General features: G+C 35.7%; 1 protein-coding gene across 6 annotated transcripts in view; it reads right to left on the bottom strand.

The window, feature by feature from the left end:
* Nucleotides 1-16,066, bottom strand: part of MAP4K3 (mitogen-activated protein kinase kinase kinase kinase 3) — a 187,513-nt gene that overhangs the window by 84,359 nt on the left and 87,088 nt on the right. For 5 of the 6 annotated variants that reach the window (XR_013349392.1, XM_077843521.1, XM_077843522.1 and 2 more), the window contains exon 3: nt 7,705-7,795. Coding sequence is in view for 5 of the 6 variants with exons in the window: in XM_077843521.1 (XP_077699647.1) it covers nt 7,705-7,795 (91 nt within the window). In the remaining variant the exon portion in view is untranslated. Of the gene's footprint in view, nt 1-7,704; nt 7,796-13,710; nt 13,806-16,066 lie in introns of all 6 variants that reach the window. The other variant, XM_077843526.1, reaches the window with a different exon arrangement.

Below are 16,066 nucleotides of genomic sequence, written 5' to 3'. Positions count from 1 at the left end.
TACCCTTTGCAACTTGAAAATAATTCTCCTCAGTAGAGAAAACAGACACAGGAAATAAGTTCTCTGTAATACATATTTCACTATCTCTTGATCCTCTACTTGACACTGTTCTATTCCCTTTTCCCATCCTGCTTAAAAGCATAATTTTCTAGTCATTCTATGTAAAATGACTTTCCAAACTTAAAGGAAAAAAAAAATCAGGATTTGAAAAAATATATATACTACATATATACTCTTTACCTTTTAAGGTGCCTAGAATACTTTTAATTTATATAACATTCTATTTAGTTAAGTCTGGTATTATCAAAAAAAGGTTGAATATTCAGAGTCTATTAGAAAAAGGACTTCCATCTGTTGCATGAATGTCCCTCTTGTGATGACAAATTTGCATCTGCTTTTGGTCATTCACCAAGCCATCTGCCTAACAGGAAAGGACTCGAGTCAATCAGCCCATTTTATGCAGGCCAATACATCCCCAAAATCTTTGTCCCTAGACAGCTACAGTTAACCACTGAGGTAAATATTCAAGGTATCACTATAGGTATTAAATTTCCTCAGAATTCTTTTCTCTTATTTTGTAAAGCTATCTTTTAAGGAAGAGAAAAATAAATAAAACAGGGGAAGTTCACTATTTTAATCTTCTAGTTCAATGTTTACTAGGAACATATAGGAACTAACATTCTAATACTAATTCTATTTCACTTAACTGACAATCTTTTAATTTCTAAAACATACTTTTTAATCTTCCCATACTTTGTAACACATCACAAACTTAAAACTGATTAGACAATACAGACTTATATATTTTGCCCAAATATAACATAACTTAAAAAGTAAAATAAAATGTGAGCAAGATGACCAAGAATCCACAGCTCTAGAATATCTGCTAGAAACAGGCATACCAAATCATTCTCCCTGAGATGGGAGAATGCCATGCCACCATGCCATGCCACCACAGTGCAGTCCCCTCATATCTATACTTAACTGTGGGTTATCTTGCTGAACAAAAGCATTTGCCAATAGCTACTCCACCATATTCAGCAAAAATAATTCAACTTATAACCATAACTGTCAATGTGAAAAATAAAAAATTTAGTAACTGCTAGTTGTTTTAATATAGGATATTTATGTAAACTGAATTTAAAATATTTTGGCGCATTTTTAAGATTTTATTTATTTATTTAGAGAGAAAGAATGTATGTGGGGGGGCACAATGGGACAGGGAGAGAGAGAATCTCAAGCAGACTCCCCACTGAGCATGGAGCCCAATGCAGAGCTCCATCTCATGACCCAGAGATTATGACCAGAGCTGAAATCAAGAGTCAGACACTCAACTGACTGAACCACTCAGGTGCCCCCGGTGCATTTTTCAACAGACATGCAAAAACTACTGCCTTCCAAAAGGTTATAAGTAATTCATCTATCTCCTTAACCATTAACAAGGGGTAGTTATTTATTCAGAGATACATATTTATACCTAACAATTAGCCCCCAGTTCAATCTACTAATTTCCAAAGAATGGGTGACTGGACAGCAAACCTACATGAAGTATAGTTCCCATTTAAAAACAATCAATGTATAGGGCACCTGGGTGGCTAAGTCGGGTAAGCTCCTGCCTTTGGCTAGGATCATGATCTTGGGGTCTTGGGATCCAGCCCCATAATCAGGCTCCCTGCTCAGGGAGGAGCCTGCTTCTCCCTCTCCCTCTACTCCTCCCCACTGCACATACACTCTTTCAAATAAATAAAATCTTAAAAATAAATATTTAAAAAACAATGTACAGTTAAACCAGTTTTTGAAATGCCACATACTGTAGTCTTCTCTTGGAAATTAACAATGACACTGGTAAGTTAAAGGCTCTAAGAAACCCTGCAGTGAAGCAGGGGCTGTTGCCAGAAGGAAAGGAAGAAAGGTGGGGAGAGGAAACAAAAGATAAGAAAGAAAGGAAGAATGGGGATAGTGAAAGTTGGGGAAGTGAAAGGGGAGGAGGAAGAAAGGGATAAAAAAGGAACAAAGAGGAAGAAGAAATAAAACTTCCACTACTTCCCCAAATTATTTATTCCATAGACCCACTTGTTTCAAATCACATATCAGCATCCCCAGAACTAATGTTCTGTAGGAAACACCGTAGCAACACTGATATAAAGAGGTATTCTCATTATAGAGTTCCACCAATTTTTTTGCTTAAAGCAGTGGTTCTCAACTGGGGGTGATTTTGTCCCTCAAGGAATATTTGGCAATGTCGAAGACATTTTGCGTTGTTAAAACTGGGGAAGTGCTACTGGCACCTAGGAGAGGTTAAAGAAATTGCTAACTATCCTATATGGCCTTTGAAGTAACTGCTATTGCTACTCCTCCTATTGCCCTTGAAGGAAACAAATGTTGTTTGTGGGAGAATAACCAAAAAACTAAAAACAAAACAGGAACACTGGTAGAAAACCGCTGAAATCAGTACGAAGTACCTTAGTTTGGCTAATGGTATCATACTAGTGTTGATTTCCTAGTTTTGACAAATACACCACGGTTCTGTGAGATGTCAGCATTAGAGAACACTGAGAGGAACTCTTCGTATTCTCTTTACAACTTTGATGTAAATCCAACACATCCCCGAATTAAAAGTTGCCTTTTTAAAAAAAGAGGGTAGCTAGGTATAAATTAAAGTGAACTTAACTATAATCTTTATTTCCATAGTGTGAGCATTCAAAAAAGCATTTCCAGCTATTAAGATCCTGTGGTTTCCCTCTCCAGCTCCATCTCTAGGCTCTGGAAAAAAAAATTCTCCCAGTTTCTATATAACTCAAGAGACAGCCACCTCTTTCCTGGATTACTATAATAAAGGTACTATAATAAATGAACTTACTCCCTGTCTCAATCCGCTATACATCAGGTCCATTCTCCAAAGAATTTATCACGGTGTTACAACCTTTAGCAAAGATGCTCAATACCTACAGGTCCTAAATTAAGGGATAGAAAGTTCTTTTTGGCCACATCTCTATAGCCTTACGTATGGTTACTACACCCTTTCCCTTTAGGCTCTAATATGAAACTATTAGTTGTCTCCTGAGCACTTCATGATTTTTTTCATGCATGCATTTCTTTTGCCAGAAATTACGATTTTCTACACACATACACATGCTATAATAAACATCCACTAATACTTTAACACTCAATATTTAGGAATCATATCATTCATAGAGCTTTCTCGGATTCCCTCACTTTGACAAAACTAGATTTTTCTATCATCTTCACCACTTTGGGTCTTATGTGGAAATTATTATTGCACCTAGCATATTTTGTTGCAATTATTTGCTCGTGTGTATTTCTTTTATTAGATTAAGAACTCCTTAAAGGCAAGAGTTGTGTTTTATCAGTCTTTACATCTCCAGAAACCAATATAGCACTCTATATACATCCATTTTTTAATAATGGTGGTGATCTGGGGTGCCTGAGTGGCTCAGTCAGTTAAGAGTCTGCCTTTGGCTTAGGTCATGATCCCAGGGTTCTGGGATCGAGTCCTCCACCAGGCTCCTTTCCTTTCCCCCTGCTCATGCATGTGCTCTCTCAAATAAATAAATAAAACTTTTTAAAAAACGGTGGTGATTTACAAATGTTATGAGATAAATTATGCTCATGCAAAGTTCTGATCTATTCGCTTATCTTTCGAGGGGTATCTGTTGTTTTTCAACTGCAGCTTTAAGAGTTCAAACTGGAGAGAACGGTCTCAATTTTCTTAATTTGTTCTGATAGGATATGTTGGGCTAGGAATGCTTAGAAGGAACCTAAAGAGTCATTACTCACTTAAAAGAAGCAACAGTTAAAGTCTACTGGGAAGAATAGGTCTATGACAATTTAAATCTGCTATTTCATATACACAAAAAAATCTACAAAAAAAATTTTTTTTCTAAAAAGAAAAACCAGGACTATTTTCTTTTATAAACTTCAGAGAGTTTTGTCTATCCAGTCCTTGTTGTACAGTATAGGTACTTAGGCTCTTAACAGACACAGACTTTAAATGATATTGAAGAGTAGGAAATGCCCTATTAAGAATAACACTAGGTATCTTGTCTTTGAGGAGCTCAGTTTCAGGATTTCTTCAAGAAATGAGCATAGCTACTCTATTATAAAAGAGGCTTCTGAACTTAATTATATGCTGATCATCTATTCAGTAAATTTATAGGATAAGTTTGATTTCCTGAAGAGGAAATGTATTAATTTAGCTCAATTTCCTCAAAAAATTTTTTTGTCTAAATTTGTTATAATAGGCTATAAAGGCAATAAGAAGGAAGTTGCTAAGAACAGTATATATTTTAGGGGGATTGTATCAAGTTAAAAAAAACAAGTTCCTTGTCTTCGGTAAAATCATTTGGTAAAGAGAAGGAATCCAAGAAACCATGTTCCCTTTTAGATGAAATCTGGCCGTCCCAGGCTGAGTAATATGGTAGACAGCCAATCAACTATCTAGAGAGCCTGGTTTAAATCCTGGGTTAAAACCAGAGCCTAGTTTAGATCCATCCATCTTTGGATGACCTAAAGAAGTCATCTGATGCAGCATCCCATTTTCTCATCAGTAAAAAGAGTGGGCCTATGTGACAATATCCCTTAGTTCCTTCCAGCTCTAATACTTGGAAGCCTAATCATTAGTATTCTGCACTCCAAATTTGACTGAGTCTGGACTTTAATTAGGAAAAAAGGGAAGAATCACTATAGAAAAAAAGAGCTAGAGAAGGAAAGAATTAATTGCTGTTCTGTTATACTACTGTTTGCTTTCCTATCACTTTCATCAGTTACACCAGTTACAGAATAAAACATCTATTTAAACCTGCATTTCCTATGTTGGATTATACAAGTCCAAACTAACAGATAGCCCTATTGAAAAAAATGACTCCAATTTTGCTGTTTTACTTTGGTTTCTGGGCAATTTTGCTCTTTGTAGTCTTACATTTGGATTAAAAGTACCTTTTAAAAAAATTCACCTAGCTATACACAAAACATAAATTTGTGTACCCTCAGTATGTACATTATGCTCCCAAAAAAGTTTACATTAAAAAAGATATTCAGAATATAGTCAGAATACACATCTCCTGAAATCTAAGAGAAAACACAATTTTTGTTAAGCATAACCTAATTTGCTTTCTCGTAGTATGTCTAGAAGTGAAGGTTAACTCAAGGGGAATTCACATTTTGGTGGGTAATAAGAACAAATCTTTTGCTGCCTAATCTGTACAGGAAGACTCTTATCTAAGTAACCCAGACAAATGTCCAGTTTAGTTTAGTGTTAGGGGTTTTTTAGGGGGTGGGGGTGGAGTTTTATTTGGTCAGCTCTTTCAGCAAGAAAGAAAGATTGAGTCAATCTTTCTTCCACGAGCACAGTATTACAGAGAACTACAACTCTATTCTGTCAGTAACTTGCAGTTGGACTGTAAACTAAATACTTGATATTAAACTCTCTCAAGCACCTTATTTAAAGAATGGAAATAGTATCTACCAAAGTAATATTGATAACAGTGTTGTTGAAAAGATCAAATGAGATATTAACATAACACTTAAAAATAGTTAAGAAGCAGTAATAGCAAAAGTAGTAGTAATAGAGGTTGGTAATTAGGAAGCATTATATCTTAACCACTGTTCTTAACACTTTACATATATTTACCCATTATCCTGTAGCTATCACACCATGTATCTATTATTATCCCCATTTTATAGATGTGGAAATGGAGGTTCAGAGTATTTAGGTAATTTGCTGTAAGTCATTCAGTTAATAAATGGAGTCAAGACTCAACCAACCCAAACAATCTGACTCCAGAACTCAAGCTCTTCACTACCCTATGCGCTATCGTCTCCATGGCAGAAAGACCAAGGTTGCCATATATAGATGGGGCTATCCTGGAATAATAAATTAGGCTTTGAATAGTCCCACAGTTCCAGAAGATTCAGACCATGTTTGAGAAATACCCTTAGATCAACAACTTGTTTGCCCTTGGAGGAGAAAAACATTTTGTGATGCTTCTCAGCCGAATACAAGTAGGTCATTTTGTTAGGACCAGTAACAATAAAATAAATTGTTTTGAAGTGATGGTTTTAATGTATTGGCAGTAATCAATTCTTTTTATTACAAACTTAACTGATTTTTTTTTTTTTTTTAACTTAACTGATTTTAAAATCAGTTTCTGGGACACCTGGGTGACTCAGTCGGTCGAGTGCCTGACTCTTGGTATCAGCTCTGGTCATGATCTCATGGTCAAGGAATCAAGCCGTGCATTGGGATCTGTGCAGCACAGAGTTTGATTCAGATTCTCCCCATCTCTCCCACTCACTCTCTCTCTCTCAAATAAAACCTTTTAAAAAAGAGGGGGGGGGGCTGTTTCTTTGACTTGATATAGTAATTGCCTGCGCTGAGTCTGTCGTAAAATAAAAATTGATGCAGAAACTTTGTTTCTGTTTGAACCACTCACCATTAAAGTGGTTTTAAATTGGCTGTTATAGAACCCATTCAAAATATATTAATGGTCATTGACCTGAGGGTAGTACCCATCCCTATGTTAAGTGAAGTCTCCATTAAACTCACTCTTCAATCTGAATGAAGGTGGGGCAATCAAAACTGTTCAAGAGTGGTTAGAATTGGGCAGCCCTGGTGGCTCAACGGTTTAGTGCTGCCTTCGGCTCAGGGCATGATCCTGGAGACCCGGGGATCGAGTTCCACGTCCAGCTCCCTGCATGGAGCCTGCTTCTCCCTCTGCCTGTGTCTCTGCATCTCTCTCTGTGTCTCTCATGAATAAATAAAATCTTTTTATTTTTATTTTTTTTTAAAAAGAGTGGTTAGAATCAAGAAGAGCTGGTCTGGTTGGCTCTTTGCAAGCTGGCAAGAAAAAAGGCAGAACTGCTCTGTCTTTTCCATATGCTGTGCCTCCATCAGAAGAGAAGTAGGGTTTTTTGTACCTAGATCATAGGACAATGGAAGCTACAGTAAGCTACTTCCTTATATAGCTTATAGTATAACAGAATAAAATGTTGAGTTTTTTTAAGACATAAGAAAACATTCTTCAATCCAATTTTTAAGGAGGAATATTAAAAATAACTAGGTCACAGCATTCAGCTCAAAACTACACACAGAAGTGAACAGAAAAACAGGATTTGACCTCGGGGTCATCCCTGATGGACTGCGGTACCCAACATGGTCCCGCCAAACCAAAAACAGGGGGCCACAATTCACAGTCTAAGTTTACTTTATCACCTGGGAAAGTAAAAAGTCAGTGAAATAATTACAGTTCCCAGTCCTTTGGACAAAATGAAGGGAAGGGATAATGCAGTACCCTGAGGCTAGAAGCACAAAAGAAGGAAAAAGTCTCTACTAAAACCCTAGCAGTTAGAGTGCTCCTGAATTTCTAAATCCACCCAAGTCCAGAAATAAGGGGCAATGAATGGCATGTTTAGATCTCTAGGCTATCACAGGAAGACTAACCATTAAGAGTCAATTTTTACCTGCCAGCCTCCTCACTAAACCACATCCCGAATTCTCCAGAGTACAAGAGAAAAATCACAGACTATGATATTGGTCACAGAATGAACATAAACAGGTCAGAAATAAGTTTCATTCACATGAAAATATCCTCTATCCTCAAAACATAAATAAAATTATAAAACATACGATTAGAGCTAATTTTATTTTGTTAAATGTATCAGGTGATAGGAAACAAAACAATGTACCTGAGATAGCTTCCAAAATAAGCAACAATATTTGGGTGTTTACAGTCTTTCATCATAATAATTTCTTGCTGTACAACTGCAAAGTCTTCTCCTAGAATAAAAAACAAGCATGTTGAATATATAATAGATAAGGTTCAAAATGTCAATTTGTTGGAAAACATAATAATGTTGATGTTATATTTACTATAGTTTCAGTCCTGACAGAAAGCACAGCGATTAAAAGTCTGAACTCTAGTTCTAGACTATCTAGAATCAAATACTAACTCTGTGTCTCTTACTAAGCTATGTGAACTTGAGCAAGTTACTTGACTTTTCTGTGTCAATTTCGTCCTCTGTAAAACAGGGATAAAAATAACAACTTACCTCATAGGGCTGTTGGAAAAGTTAAATGGGCTAATATATGCAAAATGCTTAGAACAGTGCCCAGTACAGAGTAAGTGCTATATAAGCATTTGCTATTATTAGTATTATGTCTTGGATATAATCATCATATAATCCATTGGAAAACATACATGGCTTTTTTCTTTCACCACCAAATAACATTTAATAAAATTTTAGCACAATTTTAGTACAATTTTAGCTTGTGCTAAATTAAATGTTAGGGTAGGAACCCGTATACACCAGGAGTATCAAATATACCTCCACAAGTTCTTGAGCTGTGAGGCCTACACTCCAGCAGTACTGGATTACCTGATGGCCCACATACACAGGCTTCTCCTGGATGCAAGGGCCTTGTTCCTACTGTACTGGGATGCAGAACTGGATTGTATTTAGCCTGGTGGGACTATTAGTAAATAATCTCTCTCCTTCTACTCCCTTCTTGCCCAAATTCTTCAAAATAAGATCTGGCAATCCTATAGCAGTATCACATGCTCTGGCTCTTGAAAGAACACTTTTGATAGAGAGAAACAGAACTACAGTGAATGCAAATGTGGTGAACCAGAGACTATGCAGAAAGAACAAATGGAAGTACTTATCATTTAAATGAAAGTAGCTCTGCACCACTAATTCAGTTTTTAAAGCATTATATACTATGAACAGCCTGATTAAATATATATTAGTGGCAAAGTAAGGAAAAAGGTTTCCTAAGTTAAAGCACAAATCCTATTAGGTCATTATGGAAGCCCTGATATTTTCTTGCCTTGGCATTTTCCTACGATAAACTGAGACTTAAAGTAGCCTACCCATGAACCATTTGAAGCCAGTGTCAAAACTCATCTCACTGCCCCAGTTACAAGGGAAGAAGTAACAGAGAAAAGACAGTATGTCAGGTTCTTAATTTCAGCAATGAAGTGAGTACAAAAATCAAAGATTTCCAAAGGAAGAAAAACAGGAAATTTTTATGCTTCCAAAATTTCAGAAGAAAACCACTGAATGAACTACAATCTTCTTCTGAGTTTACTTCACACCATTAAGAATTCCTGATTTTCATTATATTAAGAAAAATCCAGTTAGAAAGAACAACAATAACAACAAAAAACTAATTAGGAATGAAAAAAAGCCAAATAAACTAATATCAATTTTCAGGGATATACTAAATATTTTGAAAGTTCTTCACCTTCCTCTCAATTGTACTTGACTGGAAACAGTGAAGGGGTTACATGAGATCAAAGTTAATCCAGTCAGAATAAACTCTAGGACTTTAGTTTGATGGTTAAGGATAGCAACTCTCTTTCTGGGGGGTAGTCATTGCACAATTTAAAGGGAGCCAGCTTTAGAACAAAGTTGATCAGCAAAAACCATGGGGGAGAAACAGGAAAATGGGAAGGAGGAAGGCTCACCTGAGCCTCTATAGCAAGCCTCATCTGCCTCTGTAAGCTTCAGATACACCTGCACATGATCAATAAATTCCCTGAACTGTTTAAACTACCTTGAGTTGTGGTTTCTGTTACAACTGTAAGCGTCACATCTTCTACTATGATCTTTGCACATATGACACTGCATCAATGTCTGAATGGCTACATTCTCACTAGAATATTATATCCTCTAAGAGAGGACTACGCCTTAATCATTTTTGTATCCCTAGCAACTAATATGTAAGCAATAAAACTGTTGCCTAAATAAATCTATGATACAAGATAATTCCTCTACATGTTGACTCTAAATCAAAAATGTCTGTTTTTTGGTTTAATTTCAACCAGTTATTAACCATGCTTATACAACTGATTGCTTATTTGCTACTTCTGTGTTTAACAAAAGTCTGTGAATGGCTTTAAGTCTTCAACTACATCTTTCCCAGGAAAAGGTGTCAAACCAAAGTGCTTCCTATTTTCCTATGAAGTCATTTTCTATGTGACTATGATGCCCAAGTTAAATTCAAATTTTTGTGGGAAAAAAATTTTTTTTTAATTTTTTTTTTTTATGTATTTATGATAGTCACAGAGAGAGAGAGAGGCAGAGACACAGGCAGAGGGAGAAGCAGGCTCCATGCACCGGGAGCCCGATGTGGGATTCGATCCCGGGTCTCCAGAATCGCGCCCTGGGCCAAAGGCAGGCGCCGAACCGCTGCACCACCCAGGGATCCCGTGGGAAAAAATTTTCAAAGAAAAAAAATCCACAGCTCAATCTTTTTAAAAAGATTTTATTTACTTATGTATTCATGAGAGACACACAGAGGCAGAGAAATAGGCAGAGAGAGAAGCAGGCTCCCTATAGGGAGCCTGATGAGGGATTGATCCCAGGACCCCAGGATCATGACCTAAACAGAAGGCAGATGCTCAACCCCTAAGCCACCCAGGAGCCCCACAGTTCAATTTTTGAAGGTAATTGAAAAAGCCAAATTTGGGAAGGAAAAAAGAAAAGAGTTTCTATATGGCAATAATCCAAAAGAGCCTAATAGTTCTAAAGTACTTTCTTCAAAGCTCCAGAGAAATATACTCCAAAGAATAAACAGGTACCCCCACCCAAAATAACTAGCACACTTAAATTGGATACTGTAGAACAGTATGGTTAGGCTAGATACATAATCTCTAAAAATTCTTTCCAATTCTGAAAGTCTAGGATTTTTTATTAAATTTTTAGACATTAAAGTGAAGAACACATCTGCCAAAAAATGGCATAAAGAAAGGCAGGCAGGCAAGCAAGCAGGCAGGCAGGTAGGTAGGCAGACAGGAAAACAGAAAGAAACCCTAATTGAGAAAAACAGGCAGGCCTACAAGCAGAGCAGATCATGAATAAATCCAAGTAAACAAAAAAATACAAAGACTTGAGAAGTTCTTAGAATAAACATGACATATATTTAGTGTTCAATAAATGTTAATTATTTGCAGCAGGCTAAAATAATAGCCCCAAAAGTAGAAAAGTCCTAATCCCTAAAACTTGTGATATTACCTTATATGGCAAAAAGGATTTTGCAAATATGATGAAATTATGGAACTTGAGATAGGGAAATTATCCTGAATTATTTAAATGTAATTACTAGTGTACTTGCAAGAGGGAATCAGAGGGAGACTGGAGTATAAGAAGACAAGAAGCAAAATATTATGCTTTGAAGATAGAGGAAGAAGCCAAGAATTAAAGGAGTACAGCTCTAAAAGTTGGAAAAGACAAGGAAACGCAATCCCCCTTAAAGTCTCCAGAGGGAATGCAGCCCTATTGACACCTGGATCTTGACCAGTGACACACACTTTGGATTTCAGAGTTCCAGAACTCTAAGAGAATCAATTGTGCTTTTCCAGGCACCAAGTTGGTGGTAATCCGTTACAGTAGCCACAGGAAACTAATACACTATTACTATCAGCATTACTATTATTGTGACAGAACTGGCTAGCCATTCACAAATAATCAGTGTTCTCCCTTCCATTGCATAGAAGTTACTGGTGGCAGTCAAAGACAACTCTCCCCTCAAGATGAACACTAATGTGCCCAAGAGACTAGTTCCTGCCAATGCAAAGTGAGCAAAAGTAAAATGTACTTATCCCACTATTTATTTACCTATAAGCAAACTACATAACACTGTGAGGCCCTAGGAAATACAAGAAGTCTGGGTCCCCGAGTCACTAAAAGGAACAAAGTCATCCAACACATTAAGCATCTGCACTGAACTATTACATAAACTTAAAATAAGACTTTATTATATTAAGTCACTCATAAGTTCTAGTTATTATAGTAAACATTATCCTATGCTGATATAATAACTACCATCCATTTGTTAAAAAAAAAAAAAAAAAAAAAAAGGTTGTCCATAGTAGGTGCTTCACAAATGTTTTCGTGGATTAACAAGATTAGTCCCTCTATTTGATAGAGTACAGAACCAGATTATAGGCATTTCTCTCTATTTGGTAGATAATGCTTGCCTGTAAACAGCTATATTTAGCCATATGTATGAGAATAAAAGAGGAGATTTGAATGTCATGGGGGTGAAAGCTACAATGAAACACAGAACCTCTAGTACCTCCTTGCCTTTTAGATACCAACTGACAATCACTGCATTTCCAACAGTTCATAAAATTCTTTCTTTTTTGACAAAATAATACATAATCTTAAATTGAATGCATATTCAACTGACTGCCATTTTGGTATACCTAATTATTTTCACTGGTGTAAACTAGCCACATTTATAAAACCTACTCTTCTTACATTAACATAAGCATTTTGAATTAATAAACTACTCACTTGCTTTTTTAATAAAATTATAACAAAAATTCAATAAAAGAATTATACATGTACTGTTGTTTGGATAAATACGGTGAAGCTGTCAAAACAGAACTAATGGTTGGGAGGCAGAACTGTCATTTTGCTCTGTGTAACAGCTTATGCATGTAATTCTAAGTCTTTATATGAAGGCAGCTGACATGTCTCTTTACACTAAATAGAAGTAGAGGTTATTTGAAAACCAAACCAGGACAACTGAAGGACTGATTATCTGTATTGGGAGGTGAACCAACAGTCCATTACGTTCATGTTTTCAGGGAACCAAGTCTTAGTCTATTTGTAAACTGTATATACTATTTCCTTAGTTCTGTCCCTGTGAAGTAAACATAAATTTACAAGTCATCTACAATTTCCCTTTGTTTTCTTATTTTGTTTCCTATTTCCCTATTTTGTTACTTTGCTTTCTTATTTTCCTTTAGTTATCTTTATGTCTCTCTTCTAAGCTTTCTTATTTTCCTTTAGTTATCTTTATGTCTCTCTTCTAAATGTTTAACATCTTCACAACCCTAATAAGCTGACAAATGTCATGATGAAATAATTTTCATTATCAACAGTAATTTAACACAGTAACAGAGCAAATTAGAATTAATAATGCTTTTAATGATCACTTTTTAAGATTTTAAAAGCAAGTTTTCTCAACTTGTAATAGAGATGATTTACCTTCCAACTTATAACTATGAAGAGCTACATGTGTGAGTGTAAATTTTGTATACATATATTATTTGTGAAAATATCTAATGCTTTAATTTGGATAAAGATAAAGTTATTCTCTGGATAGTCTCTCCTGAGAACATATTCAACCACCACCATACACTGAGCACCAAGTATTATGTAAAAGAGAATGTGCTAGAGACTATAGGTAGAGTTCTAGAAATGAACAAGACTTTCCTTGACTTTAATAAACGTACAGGGGGCATAAAATTTGTACTGGACTCACCATATCTAGCACACTGTCATCATAAAGGATATGTACTTTGGAATCAAAATACTGATTTATGAAACCTGATTTTACAACTTTCTAGTTGTATGATCTTAGGCAAATTCATTCATATTCTCTTTTTCTGAATTCAGGCTCCTCATAAAATGGAGATAATAATGCCTCCCCTTGAGGTTATTGTAAGGATTAGATGAAAAACACTTAAAATACTTAGAACAAGGCTTCACACATGCTCATTACCATTATCTGCTATTACGACCACCCAGTAGGATGTGTTATTTACTATTTTACATTATTTTTCCTACTATTCTCCCCTTTCACTCTACTTCAGCCACAGAAGTCCTCCCTGCTTTTCCTTGAATACCATAACAAGCTTCTGACTCTCATTCAGCCTTTACAGTTTCTACTCATACTACCTGAAGAGCTCTTTTCCACCCAGATGGTTGCTTCCTCACTTCTTTCAGGTCTCTACTCAACTGTTGCCTTCAAGGTGAGATCTTCTCTGATATTCCTATATAAAACAGCAACCCATAATCACAACTCCACAAACACCCTTACTGCTCTGGTTTCTCTATAGTATTTAACCATATCTAACATACTATATGTCTACTTATTCATTATGTCCCCTAACACATGATGGGACACTGAATATGAATGAGTCAACGAATAATTCTACAAGTACTAAGCAGCTAAAATCCACAAGAGAAAAAAAATAAGGTGGATAAATAGTAAAGATACAAAATTCTCATTATTTGCAGTATATATGATTACATTCCTGGAAAGCAAGCAAACAGAAATCAATTGGGAAAACAACCAGTTATTTAAAAAGAAAGAAAGAAAGAAAAAACCAGAAAAAAATTTTAAATCCTAAGTTAACAAATTAGAATACATCAAATTAAATTACATATCTACGGGGATCCCTGGGTGGCTCAGCGGTTTGGCACCCGCCTTTGGCCCAGGGCGTGATCCTGGGGACCTGGGATCAAGTCCCACATCGGGTTCCTTGCATGGAGCCTGCTTCTCCCTCTGCCTGTGTCTCTGCCTCTCTTCTCTCTCTCTCATGAATAAATAAATAAAATGTTTAAAAAAAAATACATATCTAAGGATAAGCTTTAAAATGTGTAGGCCATAAATAAAGCATTTTGGGGGATAAAAGATCCCAAAACTGGAAAGACATTTCAATTTTTTTTTTTAAAGAGATAGAATGTGAATGTGAAGGAGGTGGGGAGAGGGGGAGAGAGAATCTCAAGCAGACTCCACACTCAGTGCAGAGTCCAACAGAGGGCTCAATCTCATAACTCTGAGATCATGATCTGAGCTGAAATCAAGAGTTGGATGCCTAACCAAACAAGCTACCTAGGCACTCTAACACTTCACCTTAAAAAAAAAAAAATTTTTTTTTTAAGGTTTTATTTATTTACTTGACTGAGAAAGAGTAAGAGCAGGGAGAGAGGGAGAAGCAGACACCTCACTGAGCAGGGCTCCCAATGTGAGGCTCAATCCCAGGACCCCAGGATCCTGGGGGACGCTTAACTGAGCCACCCAGGCACCCCCTAATACTTCACTTTTGAATAGAAGAATTTACTATGGTAAAGACTGCAACTGACTCATGAATTAATTCCTGAATTAATGTATTACCAATCAAAATACCAATTGAACATAAAAAAATTAAAATTATATTCATCAGAAAAAATAAAAATGGTAGAACCATTTTGTAATTGGTATTACTTTAAAATAAGTAGTTCTTACTTAAGAATTCATATACCCCCTGGCAAATAAAAAAAAAAAAGAATTCATATATCCAAAAGAATTCTCATATTTTTTTATTCTTTACCTACCCTGGATCATGTTAAATGTCCTCTGCCAGAGATAAGGAAAAGAAATAAAGCATCTGAACTGGAAAGGGATAAGTCAAATTATCTGTTTACAGTTGACATGATCTTATAGGTTAGAAAAAAAAAAAAAAACCTAAAGATTTCATAAGACAATTGTAAGCACTAAAAAAATGAATTCATCAAAGTTGCAGAATATAAAAACACACAAAAATTAGTAGTGTTACATACTCAAGCAATGAATAATCTGAAAAAAAATTAAGAAAATCTCAATTATAATCTCACCAAAAAGAATAAAATACTTAGAAATAAGCTTAAACAAGGGAGTGAAAGACTTGTACACTAACAAGTACCAAATATTGCTGAAAGAAATGAATAAATGGAAAGATATCCCATATTCACAGACTGGAAGACTTTATATTGTTATCCCTATAAAGTAAGGATAGTGTCCTTACTATCTAAAGTGATCTATAGATTCAATGCAGAAATCTCAGTGGCATTTTTTGCAAAAAAAAGAAAAAACAATCCTAAAAGTCATATGAAACCATCACAAAGGATCCTGAATATTCAAAACAATCTTGAGAAAAAAGAACCAAGCTGGAGTCCTCACATTTCTTGATTTCAAAACATACTACAAAGTTACAGTACTTAAAACAGAATGGTATTCGCATAAACACAAATATACAGACCAATGAAACAGAATAGAGAGCACAGAAATAAACCCACACATATATGGCCAATTGATTTTGAACAAGGGCAACAAGACTACACAATGGGGATAGAACAGTCTCTCCAATAAATGGTGCTGGAAAAACTGGATATCAACATTCTGAAAAATGAAAGTGGATCTTTATCTTACACCACACAAAAAAAATCAACTCAAAATGGATTAAGGACTTAACTCAAAACCTAAAATTCCTAAAAGAAAACACTGGGGGAA

This window comes from Canis aureus, chromosome 12, assembly GCF_053574225.1.
Source record: "Canis aureus isolate CA01 chromosome 12, VMU_Caureus_v.1.0, whole genome shotgun sequence".
Taxonomy (NCBI): Eukaryota; Metazoa; Chordata; class Mammalia; order Carnivora; family Canidae; genus Canis; species Canis aureus.
This window is presented reverse-complemented; position numbering and strand designations above follow the sequence as displayed.